Raw genomic sequence first — 20,145 nt, forward strand, 5'->3', positions numbered from 1 at the left:
TTGAAGAGCCTGGGTAAGTAAAAAAACATAGGAAATGTCCTTCTTTTTTAGATAAAAACCCATGTTTGATAGCGTAGACTGTGTTTAATAAGCATAGTTTAATAAACATAGACCATGTTTATTCAGTAAACGTGTTCATACAATTAAAAACAACGATTCTGCATAAATTTATATGATGCAAAAATGGTGAGGTTTTGTGGATTTGATGAAGACTTCACTGATTTGACTGAAATTGCCATGCCTTCAAAAGAAATTAGACCTCTCCAACTTCATCCCAACAAGTAGGTACCTTCACATTCAAATTGCACAGATAAGAGGGACTGCTTGTTCAAGGCTTTGGCTTATGATTAGGCAGCAATTTAAGTATGTTACCAAATTACATTATACTTAGTATTCAGTTACAAACAAAGACATGGTTTGTGACCAATTTTGGAAGCTGTCTCAGAGTTTCCCTTAGTTTTGCTTACAATACAGAATTCACAGAAAAATTAAGTAATACAATCAGTTTGAAAATCACACTTTATAAGTGAAAATGTTGCATTTTCACTTGTTTTCGTTGCAAGTAATACCGAAGTGTAAGTAAAAACGATATTCGAAGTTATTTTTCTCTGGTCCTGTCCTCCACCTCCTTCTGTTTTTTTTTTTTGTTTTGTCTTTTTTTTTATGCTGACTAGTTTCAATTTCTGTGCAATACACAATGGTATTCCTGTCCGGAGTTTTTCTAGAGGAAACCTGGCTGTTTCTTGTTGAAACCTTCAGTTTACAAGAAGTAGAACGGCACCCATAGAAATAGAGCTTTTCTTACCATGCTTGAGTAGGAATAGGGGCAGTTGTGTGTGTGTCTGTGCATATGTGCATGTTTATTTACCTAACTGTATACAAAAGCATGCTGATAGGTACGCACAGAGGTTTAGGGCTTTGCAGGAAGCAGTGATGTTCACAGGGAAAGAAGATCCATTTGAACCATTTTAAAAGGGAACACCAGGAGCCTTGCAGAAACACTGTTTTCTCCTCTCCCTCTATGTGGAAAGAAGCACAAAGAAAGAATCATCCCTTTCTATTCATTGCTAATAGCAAAAAAACCCAGCTGCTGTTACAGTTGCCTACTTGATCAGAAGACACTTGCCTTGATCACTGATGGTGTCTGTAATCTGTCCCCAACAGTGCTCATGCTTTACTGCTGTTAACCCTAAAGAGCTCCCTGTGGAGGAGACCTGATACCTCCTCTCAGGCAAGGATGCAGTTAAAATACATCAAATAGCTGTTTTAATAGAGATCAAAAACAATGCCAGTCATATTATGTATGTTATGTTTCTGCCTGGCATTTGAACTCCAGCTTTGACACCTAAAGAAGAACTTTTTTGTGATATGTTTCCTTCCTTCTGAAAACAATAATGAAAGCATTCTTTGCATTCTGCTTCTTTAACCTGTGTAAAGCTCCACTTTATTTGTAAAAAATGTTATTCAGCAGTTCTCCCTGATAGTGTCCACAGGAAAAAGTTAGTTCAGTTTTAACACATATTTGCTTAAAAATCTGTGATTCTTATGGGACAGTGTATAATAAAAGTGAAATAGTATCTGGATTCTGAAATAGTTGCTGTTATTTCATAGTTCAGTAATAAATGGATTTTCATTTCCTGCATTGTTGGCAGCTTACTGAAGAACAGGTCACATGTGCTGGCTTTATTTCTTTTAAGCCCCTGCCGCCACTGCCCATGGCAGAAGTTAGATACTAATTAGTCCCTGTTCACAGCTTCCTCACTAGCTTCCCTGGTCATGTACTTCCTCACAGGGAATTATGCAAATAACAACCCACAAACCCATAGTGCCCAGTTTGTACCTTTTTTTCTTTTCCTGGGGAAAAAGCCAAAACCAAAACCAAACCAAAAATGATAAAACCGTTTCTTGTCTATTTCCCCATGTTTCATAGCCAAGGTGGTAATGCCAAAATTATACCAAATTATACCAAAATTATACATTATTCCAAGAATAGAACAAGAATGGAAGCCAAGCCTAGTTTTAATCGGGCTCTTTATATATATATATATATATATATATATATATATGTTTACACATATACACACACACATATATATGTGTGTATATATATGTATAAAAGCTTTGAGAATTCATTATCTGTCAGTGTCAGATTTACAGGATGGAACTATAGCCAGTCCTTTAAATAATTATACTTTCAGTTAGTGGGACTCATCATTTCAGTGAAGTTACCTCATTTATATATATGGATTAGGCCATTGGGAAGGAGAGCTTTAATGCATTTTTTTATTTAAAACATGATATAGTATGGAGTATTTTGCTCACTTTTTTCTTTAAGTATGGAAAACTAGATCGAGTATTAGTTACTAACTACAAAGGACAAAATCCAAGTTGGAGTCAGTAGCCAGGCAAGGCTCCAGTATTCAGAGGCAGAGGCTGGAATTTTACACTAATATTCAGACCTTCCTTATTAAGTCTTCTACTTAATAAGGAGGTATTTGATATCCTTTGCCCTCAAACATCCTGATGTATTTTGCGGGTTTGTATTTTTTCTCCTGTGGTTCCTTTTGGAAATAACAGCTACTGTTAGAGTAAGTAGGAATGTTCATGTTGTGCTTTTTGTGTCATAATGGATTTTGCTAGAACTGTGCTAAGCAGTAAATACTGCTTTCCTGGGCTTTTTGCTTGCATTATATTCCTGTATTTATTTAAAAAGAACCCAATCAAATGCCAAAAAGGTATACAGTAAGTTTATTGCATTTATTTTGAGCCTCTGATTACAGTTTACTGTCACTAACCTTTCAGATGTTAATGGCAATTGTGTATCAGTGAAGAGGATTTAAGGGATCTGGAGCACTCATATGATGTGTTAAATGAACAAAAGAAAACCCCATACCCTTCTCTTTTTTGACATAAAATGCAAACACAATGTATTAAGCTTTCATTGTCTTTTTAGGAATGATATTCTGTTAATTTTTAGGACATTATCTTTCAGAATTAATGGAACTTGCATCTTTTGTTTGGAGATGGATTATATATAGATAAACTGAAAGCTTTCAGTTGTTCTTACTGATTTACATATGAGATTGACTACTACTTATTAGTTCTTCAAAGATCTAATAAATGTGTTTCACTTACTCTTCTCAAATTGAAAATACATCATACTCCTTGAATAAATGTAGTTATGACACCCTTTAAAATCAAAGGTACTATAGGAGCTATGATAGCTCTGACGCTCTTCCAAAATATTGTACCATTGACATCAAAGAACTAGGACTGTATGACAAAGGCTATTTTTTTTTTAATTTTTATTTTTTTTTAAACATGGCACTAAAATGCAAAGAGCCTTTTAAAAGAAGCCATTCTATTTCTGGTTTTCATGCTTGAATGTATAATTTCATTACATTCTGTGTTATTCAGATTTGATACTACCAGGTATTACTGTGGACTAAAACTATTTTCAAGGAGCCTTTTTTCAGAGCTCAGCAGTTGAGAGCACTTTTTCTGGGACTTTTAATTCAGTTAGTCATAAATTCCTGCTTACTGTAGCAGTAATAGTCATGAATTCTGGATGACAGGTAGTCAGCCTGGGGTTTTTATTGGCAGATTCACCTATTAATGCTCACACCTGCGAAGTTTATGCCACACATTGGTTCTCAGATTAAGACTGCTTTCTCATCTCATGTGCAATAATTGGAACCACAGCCATTCATGCCACCAGTGTTTTTCACCTTTAAAACAGTGTCTCCCCTTACTATCTTTGAACCATTTTCCCTAGGACCATTAATTTATGTATTTTTGAGGAAGGGAAGAGAGTCCCCCCAGTCAGCCATCCTAAAAATAGGTCTTTCTGAGGTAAAGTCTCAGAATTTCCAGTCACAAGCAATGGAGATTTTGTTGAAAGAATTGCACATGCAAGAACCAGGGAGGAGGAAGGAAAGACAGAGATTTAGCTTAAAAACTAGTGAAACAAAAAAATCCATTGACTCAGTACTCCAGTAAGTAAGAAGATTTTTCTTACAGAAGGGTTCTCCATGTTAATTGGTTAAAAAAAGAGGCTTTTTTCTCTGCGTGGGGATGACTGGAGTATTCTTTCCACTCTGGTCATTGCCCAAATTTCAGGAAGGTACTTGTTCCCTTCCCAGCCCCCTGTCACTCTTGGACAAGAGCCCTAGACACTGTTAAGCTCCTGTGCATGTAGCCAGGTGAGAAGGATGGTCTATGTCTTGAAGCTTTGCAGAAGTGGCTTACTACTTTCTTCATCTGTCTTGCCAGTGCTCCAGACTCCACCTACACACTACTTCAGTAGGCTTTGTGCTGTATGACCAACGAGTTTAGAATTTGGTTTCCTTTGATAGAAAATCAGGTGTTGTGTTCTTGTAATTAGGATTACTGCCTTTAAAGTGACAGGTACCTGTGCCAAGAAAAGTAAAAACGAAGAGAAAACTTCCAGTTTTTAAGTGCGTGCTTGCTTTTAGTAGTCAGATTTTTAAAGATTTGTTTTTCTTATGTTTATTTATTCTCATATATAGTAGCTGCTGTTGCACCTCAGTTATTAAAAAAAAAAAAAGCTATTAAGCCTACAAGGTTAAAAAACCTCTGTAAGAGAGTGACTGACTCAATAGAATCACAGAATAGTTAGGGTTGGAAAGGATCTAGTAAGGAAGAAAATAATAAGGTTGAAAGATCATCTAGTTCCAACCACCCAGCCATGGGCCTCACACTAGACCATGTCACCCATGGCTCTTTGGGCAGCCTCTTCCAGTGCCTCACAACCCTCACAGTAAAGAACTTCTTCCTTATATCTAACCTGAACTTCCCCTGTTCAAATTTAAACCCGTTATCCCTTGTCCTATTGCTAGAGTCTCTGATGAAGAGTCCCTCTCCAGCATCCTTGTAGGCTCCCTTCATATGAACAGCCCCAACTGTCTTCAAAGGGGAGATGCTCCAGCCCCCTTGTCATCCTCATGGCCTCCTCTCTACTTGCTCCAACGGCTCCATGTCCTTCTTATGTTGAGGACACCAGAACTGCACACAGTACTTTCAAGTGGGATCTCATGAGAGCAGAGTAGAGGGGCAGGATCACCTCCTTCGACCTGTTGGTCATGCTCCTTTTGATACAGCCCAGGGTTTCTGGGCTGCAAGCACACACTGAAGCCAGCTCATGTTCAGTCTCTCATCAACCAACACCCACAAGTCCTTCTCCACAGGACTGCTCTGAATCTCTTCTCTGCCCAACCTGTAGCTGTGCTTGGGATTGCCCTGAAACAGGTGTAGGACCTTGTATTTAGCTTGGTTGAACTTCATGAGCCTGGCATTGGCCCACCTCTCAAGTGTGTCAGTGTCCCACTGGATGGTATTCCTGCCCTCCAGTGTATGAACCGAACCACACAGCTTCGTGTCATTGGCAAACTTGCTGAATGAAAACTTGAATGAAACAGATATTTGAAAACACTATATTCCTAGCACATGGATTCTTAAATTGAACTTGCTCATGTATCACTGCTGGCAGTTGCTACCAGCTTTGTGCCATCTGATTCATGTGTACAGCATTTGCATCTCAGACAGTACTTCCATGGTGATAAACTGTCACCATGTTGCTAATCTCTTCATCAAAGCTTGGGTGCCTATGAACTTTGTAATTAGTCTTGGAGTTTATTTTTGGAACCACTGCAGTATTGATGAAAAAGGGTTGTGTAGTATCCCCTAGAAATCAAAGGTGTGTTTTAAGGGATGGTAAAAAGGGAGTTTTCTTGCATGAGCTTCCAGTGACTGCCATTGGGAAGGCGTCACTTTCCATAAAAAGTAAGTTCTTCCCACAGAGTCCTCATTTCATCCAGTTTTCACTCCTGTTTCAGACTGTGTCTGCATACAGAAGACAGTATTCATGTTTAAAAGACTTATGGGCTGTGAAAGATCTGTGCTGCATGAAAGATCTCAGTAAGACATGCACCAGTTCTGGTTCTGTTTTCATTTGTACACATAGTTTCATTGCATTAATTAAATCAGGTGGTAAGTAGTTCACCACATTATTGTTGTCTTTAATATGGTAAATCAATGCAAGATTTCAGAGATTTTCTGTGGAATTAATGGAGTTTTATTTATACCATCATTTGGAATTCTGAAATCTCTGCAGTAGGTAGTTATGAAGTCCTAAGTGAAAGCATTATTTCTTAAAAGTGTTTTGATTTAGCAAAAATGACATGTTGCTTTGTACATCTTAGAGCAGATGTCTGAAATGTGGGAAGTAGTTTTCATCATTTTGTAACTCTTTTAATGTAAAATTTAAAATTTCTTCATCCTATAAATTGCTTAAATAACCTTGTAAAAAGACAAAGTTTTCACTTTCTCTGATTCTATTACATAGTATAAAACAACAACAAATTCCACAGGATGCTTATATGTGTGGACTAGTTAGGAATTCTGAAGACATGTTACCTGTAAGATAAATTGTCTTTTCTGCAATGATACTCCTGATACTCCAAGTGACATGCTAGTGGGAAAGGGAATGTTTCATTCATACCTTCATTTTGCAAAGAATAGTTTGCATAGTCTTAGTGGTGTTGTGGCAAAACTTCACTTTCCTCTCAGTAGAAGGTGCTTTCTGTAGATTCATATCCAAAGGGAGTTCTTCATATGTGGACCTTCCCACAGTGGGGAGTTAACCTTTTTAACATAGTCCCTGTGTGCACCAGATTTTTTTGACACTGTTCATTTTCTTTGAGTGTGTGGAGAATGTAAGAAAGGGAGGGAGCAAAGTCTTTATCACGTAAAAGCCTCCTAAGAACTATTTCTCAATTAGTCATTCATCTCAAGAGAATTACTAGAGTGACAAGTCCAAGGATATGATAGGTCTGTGGAAAAGTACAAAGAATGGGTAGTGGGGTCCCAAGGTTTTCTTGAAAGGAATGTGAAGACCTTCACAGTGTCATCACAAGATAATTTCTGTCATACACTCTTTCTGGTGCTTCTCCTGTATTATTTGACATGACAGTGTGGGTTCAACAGTCTTTTTTGATTAGATCTTTGTTTCACAGTATGAAAGCTGATTTAAATTAATACCGCACTGTCGTGGTTTAAACCCTAGCCAGACAGCTTGTTCACTCACTCCCAGTGAGTGGTGCTGGGCTGAGAACAATAGAGGACCCCCATCCCCCCAGGGCTCTCCCCTTCTCCGCTCCCAGGTCCTGCTGATCACCCCCTGACTCTCCAGTCTACGGATCAGCTGATGGATGGGAATCAGGGAGTCTCGGTTGGTGCAATATTGCCGCCGGTGCACTGTTGTGGTCGCAATTGGCACTTGCTGCAGCAACCCCACAACTGAAGGATCCTCTGAGAGACCAGGCAAGGTGGACAGCTGCTCAATTTCCTCCATCTCCAAAGCAGCAATACCAAAAGCCCATCGGTACCCTTTTGGGTCTTTGAAGTACCCTCTCTTGAGGTAGTCTATGCTGAGGATGCATGGAGCCTCTGGACCAGTCACAATAAGGTGCTTTTGCCATTCCCTCCCAGTCAGGCTGATTTCAGCCTCCATCACAGTCAACTCTTGGGATCCTCCTGTCACTCCAGAAATATAGATGGGTTCCACCCCTTGACGGCATCAAGGTACACTGTGCACCGGTATCTACTAGAGCTTTATACTTCTGTGGGACTGATGTGCCAGGCCATCTGATCCACACAGTCCAGTAAATCTGATTGTCCCCTACCTCCACCTGGCTGGAGGCAGGGCCCCTCCAATGGTCATCACAGCGTTGGACGCTTAGGTCGTGGTAAAAGGGATTATTCTTCGTTATCACAGGAGCTGGAGTAAAATCAGCTCTTCCGCTCCATCTGGGAAACTGCTCACCAGAAACTGAAGCCGTAGCTCTCATGGGATGATCAGTCTTGGCCCTTGCTTCCCTCTTCAATTCACTCACCCATGCCTCCAAAGCTGAAGTAGGTTTTCCATCCCACTTTGTCATGTCTTCTCCGTGATCCTGCAGGTAAAACCATAGGGTACCCCACGGCATATACCTCCTGTACCTCCTGTATCTCCTCAGTAGGACGGCTTTTGTTAATAGCTCAGATGTGTGTTGGTACACGTGAGGAGCTGGATAAATCAGATAGATCGTCCCTCAATTGTTTGAGGTCCTGGGACAGTTTTTCCACAGCTGAGATGATGGAAGGGGTGAGGTTGTCTTCGAACTCTCGGAGTTTATGAACCATTTCATCCACTGTTAGTGGTACTATGTCATTCCAGGTTACTGTTGCCAATGAATATGATATGATAACGGTGCATTCCATGTAAGTTTTTGCCACATGGGTCGTGTACATTCAACTTCATCTGGATCTATAGGTGTATCCCCGTTATTCGGCTTGATGTGATAGAGCATCTCTACAATGGCTGATTCCCTCAGAGACTGGATGCCTTTGTCTATAGTAGTCCACTTGGCCGAACGACTCGTAACATCGTCCTTGTACGGAAACCTTTCTTTCACAGCTGCCAAGAGCCGCCTCCAAAGACTGAGGGACATTTTCTGTCTTGCAATTGCTTTGTCAATTCCCCCTTCTCTAGCAAGTGATCCCAGCTGCTTGGCTTCTGTACCTTCTAGTTTGTGACCATCGGCCCCATTGTCCCAGCATCGGAGTAACCAGGCGATGATGTGCTCCCCTGGTTGACGGGTAAAATCTTTTCGCATATTCCGTAGCTCGGTTGAGGTCCGAGGTCGAGAAGTTACTTCGTCATGTGATGATGACTCCTGATCAGATTCTGGACCAGGTGGTGAATTCATTGTTTCTTCATCTTGCTTCACCCTTCTTGCCTCTTTTTTTGCTTTTTGTCTTGTGTACTGGGCCACAGTTCACATTTGTTGAAAGCCACTCAAAAAGCTAGTGTAAAGAGGTCACTTAAAAGTAAAATTAGGTTACTAAAACAACTGTAAAAATATTCAGATGTCTAAAGATTGTCGCAGTTTTAGAATGAAGTGGTTATTTAAATGGCTCATTTTTATAAATGGTCGTGATCCAGTCTTTATTCTCATGCTACTCTTCCTACTTGTAATTCTTCCATTTCAGTTTGCTTTGCTGTGCTTCAAATCTCTAATAATACAGTCAGACTGCTTCCTCTTGTTGCTTCTCCTTGCCTCAGCTCCTAATTTTGCTTCCAGTTTGTGCTGGGAAAGGACACGGTGCTCTCAGGCTGGTGCTGAATGCCTTAGGAACCCCTTGTTACATACAGCAGCTCATTCATCGGCTTGATGACATCTCACTTTATATATATTTACATACAAAATTGTTTCAGTGTTCGTATGAGAGCACTGCTTTTAGGTGGCAGAAACATTCGAATGGATTAAAAATATCTGAAGTAAAAATGCAACATTTGGTTGGATTTGAATAGGTCGGCCAAAATTCTTGCTTATAGTTGGAATATTAGAAGGCTAGAAAGCAGGCAGATCTGATAAGGAATATTTCTATGGTTGCAGAAGCCAAGAGTTGTCATAGTTGGCTTCTGTCCCATCCTCCTTCCTTCAGCTCAATAGCCAGATGAGTATTTTGATGTTGCATTGTAGCTATTGTGTGCTTCCTGGAGATGGCAGTCAGTGTGTGTCACTTCAGGGAAGTTCCAGACTGTCCTCACATACTCTGCAACTTGAAGTGGTACACCCCTTGAATGTGTAAGGAAAGCTCCATTAGATGGCAAGCAAAATTATTTGCAGTATTCAAACACCAGCAATTTGGTATTCAGTCTGAGTTTAATAATTGTTGCGTATCAGAAAAGGTCTTTCCCTCTTTTTAATACACTATATAAAAGTGCTCATTTAATTATTCCATGTCTTTTCCTTTCTGCATAGATATTGATGAATGCAGCATCATCCCAGGAATCTGTGATGGTGGTGTATGCTCTAACACCGTGGGAAGTTATTTCTGCATCTGCACATGGGGTTATGTTACATCTGTGGATAGCTCCCGCTGTATTGGTAGGTATTTCAACCTGAAGGCTTTTAGTGCTCTCAGAGTTATTGAGGCAACTCATAAACAGCAGAAGAACTTCTGTCGCAGTCATCTAGCACTTCCCCCTATGCTAAACTGTGCTAACTCCCTATTATCTCTGATCCAGCTGCTTAAAATTTTTAACATCCTCTTCTGATGATGATTGCCACTGCAGCCATCTTTATGTGGATTGTAGATCCCTCTGTGTCAACCGCATTGTAGCTTGAGAACTCCTGCCTGAGATCTGGATCTTCTTAGGAAAAGAGCAACTACTAACTCTTTGTTATCTAGGCAAACATAAGAAATGTTCATTATATTTGTTTCTCAAACTTGCATCAGATGAAACCAAAAGCTAAGCTCACTTTGGTCCTAAAGGGGCAAATGTTTATTCTTACTTGGTATTTCAATTTCCATCTCACGTAGGTTAATTTAACCTTTAGAGACAAATATAAGGCACATATATAAGTTCAGGAGGCATTAAGTAAGATATGCTGAAATGCCAGTAAATTGTCTGGAACAGATACTAAAACAAACTAAATATTTGGTTTCAGTAGATGCAGTTTTTACAAGAAAATTTATTTAAAATCTGTTTCTGTATTATAAAAAAAAAAAGTATGCTTATTTTCACATGTTGTAATTTCTTTTATAAAGCTGCACATGTCAAATATATAGTATAAACCATTCCAGTGAATTATCCATAGTACTGCATACCATGTGTGAAAAACATTAACAATTGCTAATAACAGTGCCTTTTCTAGATCTCATGTGGTTCTTATTTTTTCAGACATATCTAAGCACTTGTTTTCATGTTGAGAAAGGGATGGGAATTCTGAAAGGATTTTTTAATTACAGATGAATGATGTAAGCCAGTAGCAGCACAAGACCTACAAATGATTTCACGTAGATAGTTTTTCACACAAAATAGACAGCTTTTGTTACTCGGGGTCATCTGAGGAATGCCAAACGTCAAGTATATTATGGCTGGCCTCAGGAATACTGAGAACATGATTTCCAATATGATCAAAATATCTATGGATTTTGGCATGGTTTACAATGTAGTTGCCAAAATCAGTTCCCAAAACCAACTGCACACAAATCACATGCCTTAGTGCACTAAAACAGGTTCTCCTTCCCTTAAATGAAAAATGTGTCCGAAAGTTCTTGTGCTTCTAAATGTTTGTAGTATTGAACTATAATTTGTATATTTTGTGTACTTTGTACAATTTCTCCTTAGGAGAAAAGTGAAGAATGTAATCCTTATTAATACGAATTATTTTATTATTCCCAGTTTAAGATAATATGCGCTTTTAACCAAAATATCAGGATGTGCTCAGTTATTGTAATTACTACCACATCTTTTGAAATTCATGGAGCTTTTCTCCTAGTCAGCGTTCAGGAATGGTTTTATTTTTAAATTAATTTCCAGATCAGAGGGCAAGTACATGTTTCTCCAGCATAGTGAACGGCCGCTGTGCACAGGAGCTTCCCGGTAGGTTCACCAAAAGACAATGCTGCTGCAAGTCTGGCCAGTGCTGGGCCATTGGGTCTGTTCCAGGCATGTGTCCTGTCAGAGGGTCTGGTGAGTGACTTGTTGATTTATTTTCTCACTGTCCATTCTACTTGGGGTTGAGGTCACTGAAATATTATAAACTAATTTAAAATGCAGGGTAAATGGAAAAAGAAAGTCAGGAATTACATTATTATTCATACCTGTGGTTTTGATACTGATGTTACCGTCTGTGAGCCATTTTGGGGAGTTCATGATTGTTTGGGACTAGTTTCTTTAACATTCTTTTGTTGACTTTGGCAATAATTCCTAGGAAATGGGAAAGATTTTGTGGTCAAGCTCAAAGAGGAAACAACCCTGAGGTCCGTAGGTTATTTTGATTTAAAGGTACAGCTGCTCTCTTGTTCCATTAAATTTTGGGCTACATTGAACCAGGAATGTGTCAGTATTTAATTTATTCTTTAAACTCTGCTCACAGAACAGTATTCCACATCTCTAGTGAAATGTATTTTCAGTTTATCAATATCAAGATCTCTGAGTGACCCTGAGTGACCAGGGAGTTACAGTGCAGCTGGCAGCACATCAGCAAAAAGGTTTCAACAAATAGCTGTAAATTACAATATTGCCTTTTATTATTTTTAGTGTCCCCGCTTAAGTAACACCCATCACAGTCATGGGATCTGCCTGAGATAAGGAGTGGGAGAAGGAGCACATCATGCCAAAGAAATGAGGAGCTGGTGTTCAATATATTGTAGCATACAAAGGTCTCTACCTTCCTTGTAAGCTGACTCTGAAGGGTTCATTTACTTTATGCTTCTCTGTGCATTCTTATTTAATAGATGAACACCGCAGACTTTGTGTGGATGGTGCTTCTGCTGGAGGTCGTTCCAGAGGTGGTGGGACAGGAGGAAACGGGTTCCTTCCTGGTGGCAATGGCAATGGCTATGGCCCAGGGGGAGCAGGATTTATTCCCATCCCGAGAAGCAATGGTTTCTCCCCAGGTGTAGGTGGAGCAGGGGTAGGAACAAGTGGCCAAAGTCCCAATGGGAATGGACCAGTAATTACAGGGCTAAGTAAGTTCTTGCATTGTTGTGACTTGTTTTTCGCTTTTTTTTTTTTATTCCTTCCATTTTTTCCTTTTTTTCTGCTTAGTTTTTAATCTTGAAATGATGTGGTGTTCTTAACACATAAAAATGCCTTTGTATTCAAGCACATTTAAGAGACCTCAGTTAATAGATTCAGATGTTTAGGAACCCTTTTTTTAAAAGAGCTCAGATGTAGAGATTTTTTTATTCAGTTATTGAGTCCTTGAGACTGTGCTGTTATAGAATCATAGAATAGGTAGGGTTGGAAAGGACCTTAAGATCGTCTAGTTCCAACCCCCCTGCCATGGGCAGGGACACCTCATGGTAAATGATATCACCCAAGGCTTTGTCCAACCTGGCCTTGAACACTGCCAGGGATGGAGCATTCACAACCTCCCTGGGCAACCTGTTCCAGTGCCTCACCACCCTAACAGGAAAGAATTTCCTCCTTATATCCAATCTAAACTTCCCCTGTTTAAGTTTTAACCCGTTACCCCTTGTCCTTTCACTACAGTCCCTAATGAAGAGTCCCTCCCCAGCATCCCTATAGGCCCCCTTCAGATACTGGAAGGCTGCTATGAGGTCACACAGCCTTCTGTTCCTGCTGATCTCTCCTGGTCATTACTAATAAAACTTCGTATTTTTAAGTGTTTTCAAAAAAAAACAGGGTTAAAAATAAATTTCTCTTCCTTTGTTCTTCCAAATGTAAAACTTACCTATTCTGCAGGAATACTGCTTTGACTGGGAGCCCAAGAGGAATAATATTCTGAGGGAAGTCTGATATATGTAGAGCTGCTTATAACATGTGTAAGCACATCTCTAGGATGGAGTATTTTTAGAGAGGCAGGCCAAAAATAGTAAACATATAGGAACAGACTGCTTCAGCTTTCAGCCAGGTTGTGTTTTTTTCACCCAGGTTGTGGTTTATTCATAAGGCCACTGACAGTCTCATGAGGCTATACTCATAAATGGTAATTCAAAATTAAGACTGTTCATCTAATATTCTTTTTGGTTCTGAGAGGTACTTGGTTTTGTCATGTCAAGAGATAGTGCTTGGAAAAAATACTCTATTTGGTGGATCTATTTATACACCTGATAATACTTTCTGAAGCTTATATAACCTTTATACTTCTATTTGAAAATATTAATATTTTCATATATTAATATCTCATGTTCTGTTTCTTTTATCAGCAATACTCAATCAGACAATAGACATCTGTAAACACCATTCCAACCTTTGCTTAAATGGCCGTTGTATACCAACCCTTTCTAGTTACCGATGTGAGTGCAATATGGGATATAAGCAGGATACAAATGGGGATTGTATTGGTAAGTGCACATTTCTAAAATCCTTTATTCACTTTTAAAATGCTAATACTTTTGTGCTTTAAATCTGTTTAAAAAAAAACCAAACAAACATACTCTTTTTTTTCCCCACTTACATCTTAATTTTAGTATGGCTTTTGTGAAAAAGTGTGCAAAGACCATGATACTACATACACTAAAATAATTTAAAATCTTCGTGAGAGTTAATATCTTTCCATCTTTAATCAGAAATATTGGTTTTGAGTATTCGTGTACTTGATGGATATTGTACATTTTTGCCTTCACATTCAGTAAAATAAATTCTGTTTCATGTTCACTTTAGTTATGCTCACATAGCTCCTTTTTTGCTGCAGGAGTTCATGTCAAGTTATGTTCAAGATAAAGAGCAGAATTTATGTTTTACCTACTCATAATGATGAATTGCAGTTTGAAAGACACCAAATACTTTTTAAAATGCATTAATTAAATTTTTGTGTTTAAAATGAAAATTTTATTTCATCCAATATGAAAATATTGAGTGCTAAATTTTCATAACAGCTGAATTTAGGATTCTGTGCTTTTATTCAGTTACCGTGGACTTAACTCTTGCAGTGTCAAAGGCTTATGAGGTATTTTGGGGAAAATACAAAATTTGGGAGTTTTTGTGGTGTAGTAGTGTGGAGAAGAAACCTGTAAGCAGGACAGAGCTTACTGATGTATAGGATCCTCAATAGAAAGGTGTGGTTGTATTTCTGATTAAAAATTTGCTTAGTGATTCTTTGTAAAGAGATTTGAGATCTGTGAATGAAAAATATCTTAAAATAGCTTACAAGAGTTAGCAATGGGCTTTTCTTACAAAAACTGTGCTTTTAGAATCAATTTCTAGTGTGCTTGTGGATTAGAGGGAAAAACAGAAGCAAATGCAGAAAATTGCATCTACACGAATCCTTTAAAAAATGTTCTAATCCAAGACTACACCATTTATGGTATGCAGGTGATAATAGTACAGGCAGATTTCAACATACATGCAGTAGTGGGTATCAACCAGAAAATGAGCAGGGAGCACTTCATCTCTGAGTTACAAATTCTTCCATCTCCCACTGAACTGCAAACTGAGTATAAGGAACTGCCTGGCCTGGCAACCTGCCTTCTAGAAAAGTGAAATGTGACAACTGTTGAATAGTACTTTAGCTTTGATGTCCCTGTTTCTTACCATGTTTAACTGCTCTGTTTTCCTTTCTCAAATTAAACCGATATACTGCAACTGATAGTTTGCAAGCCCCCTTAGCTTGGCTGTTCCTTTGCACCAGAAAGGTCAGTTACAGCTATAACGTTCCTGACAGCTGTACAAATACACCCTCTTAAAAAGATCTCAGTTACTGGAGAATCCATCACTTCCCTAAGCAGTTGCAGTGCTCAATAGATAAACTTGGAGAAAGTTTTCAGAACATCTAATCTAAATTAAACATTATTTTGCAAAACCAAAAATGAGCTCATTGTTTCTTGTCTTATCCACAATATTTAAGGAAAGCAGTTCAATACCTTTCCTTTTGTACTTTTTTGTACTTGAAGGCTGTTACTTCCTCAGAGTTGTTCTCTATGATTCAGTGAGATCAACTTTTCCTGCTTTTTTTTGTTTGGCTCACAGTTTTCTGTACCTCTGATCTGTGGCTGGGAAATTCAAGAGGCTTAGTCTCTTGCTGCATCCTTGGGCCTTAGGAGCTATAAGTGCTTTTTAAGTGGCGAGTTGGAGGGCTATTGTTTCTTCGTGGTGTATGGAGACTCCTGGCACTTTTGTTCCTAGCACTGAATTAATTTTGCAACAAATAAAGAAGCCAGAAATTGTTAGATATTTTTCTGCAGAGTTAAAGAAAAGTCTTATTTCAAAATTATCCTGCCAAATCAATAAATAATGGCATTGCATACTGCTCTTTGACCTGAACTTGTGCTTTCATGATGGAACGTGCCTGATGCATCAAGGACCTTAAGTGTCCTAAGTGATCAGGCACTGCATTGCCTTATTTCATTCTGTTTAAGAAAAAAACCACACCTGTGGGTAAAACTGTAGAGACTTTGAAAGTGGCAGCAAGCCTGTAGCTGTGCTGTGTTGAATTTTAGCTGGTTTGCAAATACAAATCTTCATATTTTAAATTTTGTAATAGATGTTCAGACGTACTGCAGTAAGTCAATCCTATGGGGTTTTGGGAGTTCTGTGTCTAGTGAAATTCTGAAAAGTGTTAACAGATGAAACACTGAAAAGTGGAGGTAAATGTGATGCAAGTGGTGAAAGAGAAATATTTGATGCTGAAGAAGGGTGGACTGGGAGATAGATTAAATGGATTAAATATTTCTGTCTCAAATGTTTCCTGTTTATAATGCTGGAATATACGGGCTTGCAATGCAAACTCAAAGCCAACAACTCCTTTATTTTAACATAGATTTGCTAATTCCATCTTTATCAAGAACTTACAAAAATAAGACCATCTTAAGATGCATATTTTATATGGAAATCATTGAAATTCAAAGCGCATGGCTTTGAAAGGATTTTCCAAGTTTAAGTCAGCTATTTCATAGAGGAACACTGTATTCCTGCTGTTCAGTTTATAAATGAATTTACAGTAAAATCCATTCCTAGCATGCACGTTTTCTGTAACAGATAAAGCAAGTTGAAGCCTTTAATAAAGTAAGTAAGTCATAAATGTCATTCTCTAAAGAAAAACTAAAAATAGAGGAGTGCCATATCCAGAATTTGTAAGTTCCCCCGTCCTCCCCTATACTAAAGCAAAATAAATAGACAGTAATTTGAATTAAGACATTAGATAGAACAAAATGTGATTTAGAGTTTGACATTTTGTTGGTAATTGAGGACTTAGTTCTGAAGGAATTATGTGTGATCTTCCTTGTCTCCCCCATATAATCTGAGCACTGTGGAAAAAATACCCTGTCTAGCACTCATGAGACAGAGCATCCCAACAGCCAGGGACTGTAGAGAAGCATGAGGGCAGGAAGCTACTATGATTTCATAGAAGTCTACTACAATATAAAGATAGAATTACTGTTTTCTTCATTGTATAGAACTCTCCAAATTTTTCTTTTCTTCAACTTGCTTCATTCTTGTGGGTTTACTGGAGTGGTGCTATCAGCTGCTATGCAAATGTGAATGAGCAAAATGTGCCTGAGAGGAGGTATTTGATTCTTCCATTTGCTTTGCCTTTATTCATTTAACTGTTTACCCAAATGGTCTGATTGTATCTAGGCACCAAGAATGCTGTAAACCAGATCATTAAATCAGTGATATGGGTAAACCATTGATGCTATTCATTTTAACTGTGTATGCATTAACACAGTTAATTCTGTGAAATGTATGGTCTTCTTTATTGCTACATTAGAACAAAACTAACCTGTTGCCATTTTTTGTAATCAAGTAATTCATGGCACAACACTTTTTAGAATTACACATGTATTTTACATACAATTGTAAGTTTCTTATTCCTTACCATCATTTTCAAGATATAATAAAGTAAGTTTCAGAGCTAAATGTGATAAAGGGTAAGTACTAATGATCAGCAAAATTACCTTTGTATTTTTTCTGGTATTTCTTGTAGCCTACACTGGAAAATGCATGGGAAAATTATCATTAGTAAGAATTGATCAGCAGTAGCTTTATTTAGCCCCAGCTTCCTATGACAGCTTACAGTTAGATAACAAAACCTCCCACAAATCACCATTGCCTTTGTAGTGCTAAAGCCTGCCTAAATGACGAGATGAGTAATGTCAGACCTATAAGTGGAATGGAGGGCCACAGCTGAACGGAAAAAAAAATCAAAATGTCAAATTGGAAAAGATGATTGATTAAAAAAGAGGGATTTCTTCAAGGTATCCATTCAGTTTGAAACCTGTGGATTTAGCTGTAGCAGAGACAAGTTGCTCAAGTCATTGTCTGGTCGCTGCAGGAGAGACCCAGCCAGCAATCCTGCCTGCCAGACCACAGGGATGCACTTGTTCTGCTACTGGGATCACAGAGAGGAGGATTCAAAGAAATATAATGCGGAGGAATTATCAGTGTCACTTTAGAGCTGCAAATAGCTGTCTCAGGTCAAAGGCACAGCAGATTCATTGGTAACTTCTGGGAAACAAATTTAGAAAGGGTTTCTGAAAGGAGTTAGTCTTCAGAGTCATGTGTCAAATGGGAGTTATTCACCCTACCTAAGATGTAGAGTGGTGAGAGTGTGTTTGGTTGTACCCAAACACGAAAAACCTTTGGAAATGAGCATGAAGTGCTTTATAGAGAAGGGATAGATTAAGTCTGGCATTAGTCAGATGCAAAGACTAAGGTTGAGAATGTATGGGCCATAAATAATTGAGGTGTGGTGCACAGATTGTGTTCTCATTAAGAATCCCTCCTGCTGCTGTGTGGCCCCCTCCTCACACTATACTACAATAAACTTAATAAGATGGGGAAATGGGGGTGTTGGATGCCATGATTTGCTCTGATTTTTAAATGTCAATTTTGCTTTGCATTTGTTTTATTCCAAAGAAGAACGAATTGTCATTCTGTTAAATAAAACTATATTGTTTTAACTATTATTGTTAAAGAAAACTGTATTGAATAGTGTGGTTCCTTTTCAGTAGGCAACTGTCAGAGCCCATGTCTCAAAGTCCTTATGTATTTTTTATTTTGTCTCAAGTTGTGTATAATGGTGTAGTAGCATTTCACTTCTTTGAAATGTCTGCCTGTTTGGACTAAGAACAGCTCTGTGTTCTTAAAAAAGTAAAGAACAAGTTTTTTTTGGGTTTGGTTTGTTTTTTTTTCAGTATTTAGCATTTTGCTATTAGTTACTTTTATACTTAGAAACTTTCAAACTTGAAAAAATTGTTATATGCATTGTGAATTTACTAATGCTTCTATGTGCTGCCAACAGACATTGATGAATGCACATCTAACCCATGCTCTAATGGAGACTGTGTCAACACGCCTGGTTCCTATTACTGCAAGTGCCACACGGGTTTCCAGAGAACTCCAACCAAGCAAGCTTGCATTGGTAAGAAAATTTGCTTCACATCTACTGACACTGCAGATGTTCTGACCCCTTATGTCAGATCCCATTGAAGTTCAAAAAGTACTTAGCAGTGTGATTTCAGTAAACCCCAACAGCTGCTGTATTAATTGGAGCTGTAGTTCTGGGCTAACATTCCATTTGTTCTGGTTTGGTTTTTTTTTTTACATTTATCCATTATTCTGAAAAACCTATCACTTGGTCAGGGAATTCCTTAGCTAAGATTTCTACAAAACTATTTGTACAATCAGTGTATATTTATGTATGTACGCACATGAATGTGTGAGTAGGTTTCTAAAGACACTCATCAATGCAGCATTTATTGTACAAGTCTGTAAAATAATATTTTTCTTATATCTGATGAGATTAGAATAAATTCTTAACCATCTTCAGAATTTTTTTCAAAGTGATATTTAAATAACATGCAAATATTTTTCAAAGCAATAATTGTCACTGTATACATTTTATTTTACAGTAATTCTCTGATTGTGGTGTTTTGGTGTTCGGTTTTTTTCCTTAGATATAGATGAATGCATCCAGAATGGTGTTCTTTGTAAAAATGGCCGCTGTGTAAACACTGATGGAAGTTTCCAGTGTATTTGCAATGCTGGGTTTGAACTGACTACAGATGGAAAAAATTGTGTGGGTAAGAACTCTTCTAAATAACAGGGCAGGCATTAGCTTGGTGATTCTAGAAATTGTACTTCATATTACAGTTGAGAATCATTGAGGATTAACTTTTTTGAAATAATATGTGACCCGAGGTCACATATAACCCCTACCTTCAAACAGTTATTGTGCAGAACTGCATGGTTTGAGAGAAAATCTGAGGCAATTTTATTTCAGAGGCTACATCTCTCCTAGAGCATTCCATGTAACTCAGTGCAGGAATAACATTTTTCCCTAAAGCTTCATAGAAAGTGCTCCGTGTAGCACTGCTGAAGAAATAACTGGGTTTAATTTTGACTATACTGTGTAAAAAAAAAAATCCTAGACAAATAATAAGTACTTAATTCTATCAGGTTGAAGTTTTTTATCATTTCATGTAAGAAAGAACGATGCACCCTTTTCTTCCATACACAGTCTGCTGAAACATGGAAAGTGACTGATCAGAACAGGAAAAAAAATAATCTGCCTTGTCTATACAGTGGAAACTCTTCAGATAGTTCATCAGAGTTATGAGAGGAATTTAATATTCAAGTGAAAGAATATGTCACATCAGTCC

At 38.1% G+C, this 20,145-nt stretch overlaps 1 protein-coding gene across 1 annotated transcript in view; it reads left to right on the forward strand.

The window, feature by feature from the left end:
* Positions 1-20,145, forward strand: part of FBN2 (fibrillin 2) — a 156,549-nt gene that overhangs the window by 45,071 nt on the left and 91,333 nt on the right. Inside the window, exons 8-13 of the mRNA XM_061475626.1 lie at positions 9,828-9,953; positions 11,393-11,545; positions 12,313-12,546; positions 13,750-13,887; positions 18,786-18,905; positions 19,441-19,566. Coding sequence (XP_061331610.1) covers positions 9,828-9,953; positions 11,393-11,545; positions 12,313-12,546; positions 13,750-13,887; positions 18,786-18,905; positions 19,441-19,566 — 897 coding nt within the window. The remainder of the gene's footprint in view (positions 1-9,827; positions 9,954-11,392; positions 11,546-12,312; positions 12,547-13,749; positions 13,888-18,785; positions 18,906-19,440; positions 19,567-20,145) is intronic.

The sequence above is a fragment of the Pezoporus flaviventris genome, unplaced genomic scaffold (genome assembly GCF_033815535.1).
Source record: "Pezoporus flaviventris isolate CSIRO_AGI_PZ_B2104156 unplaced genomic scaffold, CSIRO_AGI_Pfla_v1 ptg000086l, whole genome shotgun sequence".
NCBI lineage: Eukaryota > Metazoa > Chordata > Aves > Psittaciformes > Psittacidae > Pezoporus > Pezoporus flaviventris.